Source organism: Trypanosoma grayi (assembly GCF_000691245.1).
Source record: "Trypanosoma grayi strain ANR4 Tgr_1252_V1, whole genome shotgun sequence".
Taxonomy (NCBI): domain Eukaryota; phylum Euglenozoa; class Kinetoplastea; order Trypanosomatida; family Trypanosomatidae; genus Trypanosoma; species Trypanosoma grayi.
Genome location: NW_008826871.1, coordinates 1 through 4,176, shown reverse-complemented (window position 1 = coordinate 4,176; position 4,176 = coordinate 1). Strand labels below are relative to the sequence as shown.

General features: G+C 53.5%; 3 protein-coding genes across 3 annotated transcripts; all 3 read right to left on the bottom strand.

Annotated features, from left to right (window-relative positions):
• Positions 1 to 2: 2 nt before the first annotated feature.
• DQ04_12521020 (hypothetical protein) lies at positions 3 to 1,244 on the bottom strand (the record flags this gene model as incomplete). Its single annotated transcript, XM_009316760.1, has 1 exon — positions 3 to 1,244. A coding segment is annotated over one exon (1,242 nt), but the record flags the coding sequence as incomplete, so codon positions are not given.
• Positions 1,245 to 1,574: 330 nt separating this feature from the next.
• Positions 1,575 to 2,582, bottom strand: DQ04_12521010 (phosphatidylinositol-4-phosphate 5-kinase; the record flags this gene model as incomplete). Its single annotated transcript, XM_009316759.1, has 1 exon — positions 1,575 to 2,582. The coding sequence occupies one exon, from the start codon at positions 2,580 to 2,582 to the stop codon at positions 1,575 to 1,577; it is 1,008 nt and encodes a 335-aa protein (XP_009315034.1).
• A 353-nt stretch (positions 2,583 to 2,935) lies between these two features.
• On the bottom strand, positions 2,936 to 3,802 carry DQ04_12521000 (hypothetical protein; the record flags this gene model as incomplete). Its single annotated transcript, XM_009316758.1, has 1 exon — positions 2,936 to 3,802. The coding sequence occupies one exon, from the start codon at positions 3,800 to 3,802 to the stop codon at positions 2,936 to 2,938; it is 867 nt and encodes a 288-aa protein (XP_009315033.1).
• Positions 3,803 to 4,176: the final 374 nt, after the last annotated feature.

Here is a 4,176-nt window from a genome sequence, read left to right as displayed (position 1 = left end):
CCACGGGAAAGACTACAGCCATTGACAGAACTTGCCTTTGTCGTTGCATCATTGAGTGTTGTGCACCAGGGCTGCACACCACCGTCGACAATATTCTCTGGAAGGGGAATCTGAACCGTGACGCCAGCACCGCCAGGTCGCATCATGCGGTGACGCACAAAGCGCAGTAGTAGAAACTTGACTACCAGAGGCACTGCAAAGAAATTGCAGATGCGGAACCTACTAAGGAGTGTGGTCATCTTGAGAGAAAATGTCGGCTCCGACTCCAACCACACGGTGCAGTGCAGGTACGGCCTGCTCTGATCATCCATCGTCGCACGCTCGTGCTGAAGTTTCGCGCGAACACGCAAATGCGCCTTGATGTACTCAATATCACTTACACGAATCAACACGGGAAGGCGCCGTCCACGCGCCAGGCAAATATCGGCCTCCAGCGAGACATCCAAGCCACCAGCATACTCCACCTCCGCCTCCAGCTCCACAGCAGACGCTGGAAGTGTCGCGCCGCCTACCGACGTTGCTGACTCTTCAAAGAAGGAATCGCTGCGCCACATGTCTACCATATCATCGGCGCCGTAGAGGCTGGGATGCGGGACACGAGTCTTGCCCTTCTGTGCCCCCGCCACGTTGCCACTCCCTGTTGCGCCCCCCGCAACACCACCAATATTCCCACCACCACCACCACCACCACCGGCAGAAGCAGAAGCAGTGGCAGCTGCAGCTGCTGACAACCCCGGCTGGACGGCCGTCTTCAACTCTGCCCCTGCGAGTTTCGTCACGCGAATAGCGCGAATGATTGGTGACTCCTGACCAATTGAGTGAACCTTGCACATTGCATACGCCGCAATGCCACGGTCCTCCAGCAGCGCCTCCACACGCTCTTCGAGCACGCTCAGCATTCGCCGTGGCATCCCCTTGCTAGTCGCGCTATCACCACTGCAGTTGCTACCATGGTTCTTGTTGCGAAAGGAAGGGGGCGACGATTCTTGCCCCGGCGGAGCGTGCCGTCGCTGACGCTGTTCTCTTTCCGCACTTCCCGCCTCCTCCTGCTGCAGCGCCACTTGCAGCATGTCCAGAACAGCACTTGTGAGGCGCTCGAGCCAGACGCATGTCTCCCCATGGTGGCGCGACACACGGGTGCGGCGTGATGGCAAATGACGAAGACGTGTCTTCTTCACACGCAGAAGTGCCACAAAAAACAAGATGAACCCCGTTATTCGTATAAGAACAATCAACAGAGACATCACACCTAATCACAGACTGGCCCCACACTATCACTAATGAAGTCGTGTGGAGAGGTCACCACGCCTCTATTCTGCTGCTATCAATAGAAGCCACCAACCACACCCTCGCACACCAGAAAGGGCCTCCCTCCCCCCTGCCTAGTCTCGTTCCTACTAGTGACGACATCAGAGAAAACAAACCGAATGAAACAGAAAAAAAAAAGTACCAATAACCTGACGGCATATACGATCAACATACACCCTTGCTCATGGTCAGGAAGAACAAAACAAAAATCAGAGTGTGGTGCATATGTGCACCACGCGTCAAGCATCACTTTCTGGCAGTTACTCTTAGGCATTCCGATTCGAGCCATCCCCAGAAGCCTCATTTTTTCCCCCAGCGCCCACAAGCATATCATCAACAGCATCATCGCCACTAGCACCATCACTGTGGATTCCAGCGGATTCCATCGCCCGCGTCAGGGCATCCAGCCGCATCTCCAGCGTGTCCAGCCCGTTCCATGCTTTTTCAGCAACAGCATTGGATAGTGCCGAAACACCGAACGAGTCCAGCGCACTTCCTTCGGCATCCGCCTCTCTTGGTTGTGGTACAGTTACCACACCTTCTGTGGAGTCCACCGCTCCTGCAAGATTGGCACTGGGGGCCTTTTCTCCTTGCAGCGGTGGCGGCACTTCGGTGCCGACGAAATGCCCCTCGCGCCAGAAACCACGAATGGGATGTGCGGCACCCGGCAGGCGGAGTGTGCCGCGCCCCTCCTTTTTCCCGTCACACCACGTGCCAGTGAAGACCTGCCCGTCACGCAGCGTCTCGCGGCCCTTGCCGTGTTTCAGACCGCTACGCCACTGACCGGTGTAGCAGTCACCCTCCACCGTGTGCAGCACCCCGTAGCCGTGCGGCTGGTCGTCGAAATACTTCCCTTCGAAGAAGTGGCCAGCGGCGTAGAGGTAACCACCGCTGCCACAGCGCTTGCCGCAGCGCCACTCACCGCGGTAAATATCACCGTTGGTGTATATTTTCTCGCCGTAGCCGTGCGGCGCACCGTCCAGCCACGCGCCACGGTAGATGTTTCCGCTGTTGTAGCGCAGCTCGCCATACCCGTTACGGCGCCCAGTGTGTGGGTCGACACCGCCTCTGTACACACCAAAGTCGAACACAAGCTCCTCGACGCCGCCGGATTCTGGAGCCTCTGGTGCCGCAGATGAAAACGGTGGCGATGTCGTTGATGATGAGGGTAATAAAGATGACGAGGACGCAGCAGAGCCAGAAGCGGCAGCTGGCGCGGTGGCACCAGGCATAAGGGGTGACATTACGTTTTCATCCAGCGCTTTCTGCGACATGCTCTTTTCAGGCGAAATGAAAGTAAGAGAATGCAAGTGATGATACACAAATGGTACAGAAAAGAGAGTGAAATTGTGTAAAAAAAACCAAAAGGGAAAAACATAAAACAACGGACATTGAGTCAAAGACAATTTGAACGATTACCACTGTTTGGGGTTTTTTTTTGTGTTTACGCGTAACTTTTTTTCCTCGCTTCTTCACTCCACAATCCTTTATGGTACCATGTAGGTGAGAGGCAGCAACATGTAGAAGCAATGAGCTCCGAAGTAAGTAAGTAGTGAGGGGTGTAGCAAAGATACCCCTATCGCAGGTATATCGTTAATACACTGCTTCCCGCATCCTCTGTGGTGCCCTACATGGTAGTGGAAAGGGCAGACGGACTTTCGTCTTCGCTTTCTTTGCCATTTTCCATAACTGGCGGCAATTTTTGCTGCTCCTGCATGTCGCACTCTTCGTTAGAGCAAAAAGTCATGGGCTCAAATCGTCTTTGCAGCTTTCGGCTCTTCATACCTCTGATGCACGCGGTGGCACCACTATCCTGAGCAACCTGCACATCAAGCTCATGGAAGTACTTTGCGAAGCGGTACCGCACGAGCAGCATCAGTATGCAAATTACCACGCAAAATAGAACCATTGCCGCCTCCACACCACGCTTCCAAGTCGCTTCAAAGGAGAGTAAGTTTACTCCAAAAAGACTCAAGGGTNTGTCAGCCGCATTACCACTGTTGGGGACTCTGGAAGCGGCTGCACCGGTGCTGCTAGAAGTGGCGTTGGCAGACCCTGGCAGCATGTAGCGCAGCGCTGCGCCAATGCCAGCAGTTGTAAAGTATTTCTGCATGCCCAGCACCAGGCCGTACAGAGGCTTGACAAGTATGCCTATCATAATGTTGACGCCATTTGCTAAGAGCGTTCCATTTACCGCCACCAAATCCAAGTGGAACCCATTTTGCTCAACGAGGCTGCAGGCGGCTTCCAAGTCACCCGCCTTCATCAGCGAGGTCACGGCGTCGACGGCCGCGCAAAACGCTTCATTCCGCTCCACGCCAAACTCAAATAGACGCGTCTGTGTGCTCGACGCCAGCGGCGGCACGTGGCCGTCCAATTTCGTCGTTGGTGTCGCAGCGTCCGTTACTGTGGTTGCACTTGTTGTTGCCCCAACATCACGCTCCTCAGCCTCCTCATCTGGGGGGAAGTAGTCATCTGGCACTATTTGGACCATGCAATCTGCAGATCTACCGCAGCTATTTTTTTACTCACTTTTAATCGCTTGGTTTGATGCATTTACGTGTATTTTATTATCACAGCCACATGTCATATGTAGATGTGGGAAAGAAGGAATGAATGTGCTGTAGCAGGCACATAGCACAGAGGCAACGAATAAAACCGCACGGACCAGATGAAGGTTCAGCAAAAGACGATAATAAAACAAAGCGATAATACTACACACTCAAGGAGGAGGAAACAATTAAAACACCTCAACTCTGGTGTCGAGAAAACCCCACTTAAACAGGCATCACCACCACGTCTTTGGCCTTGTTTGTACGTGCGTGTTTGTGTATGTGTGGATATTATATATATATATATATATATATA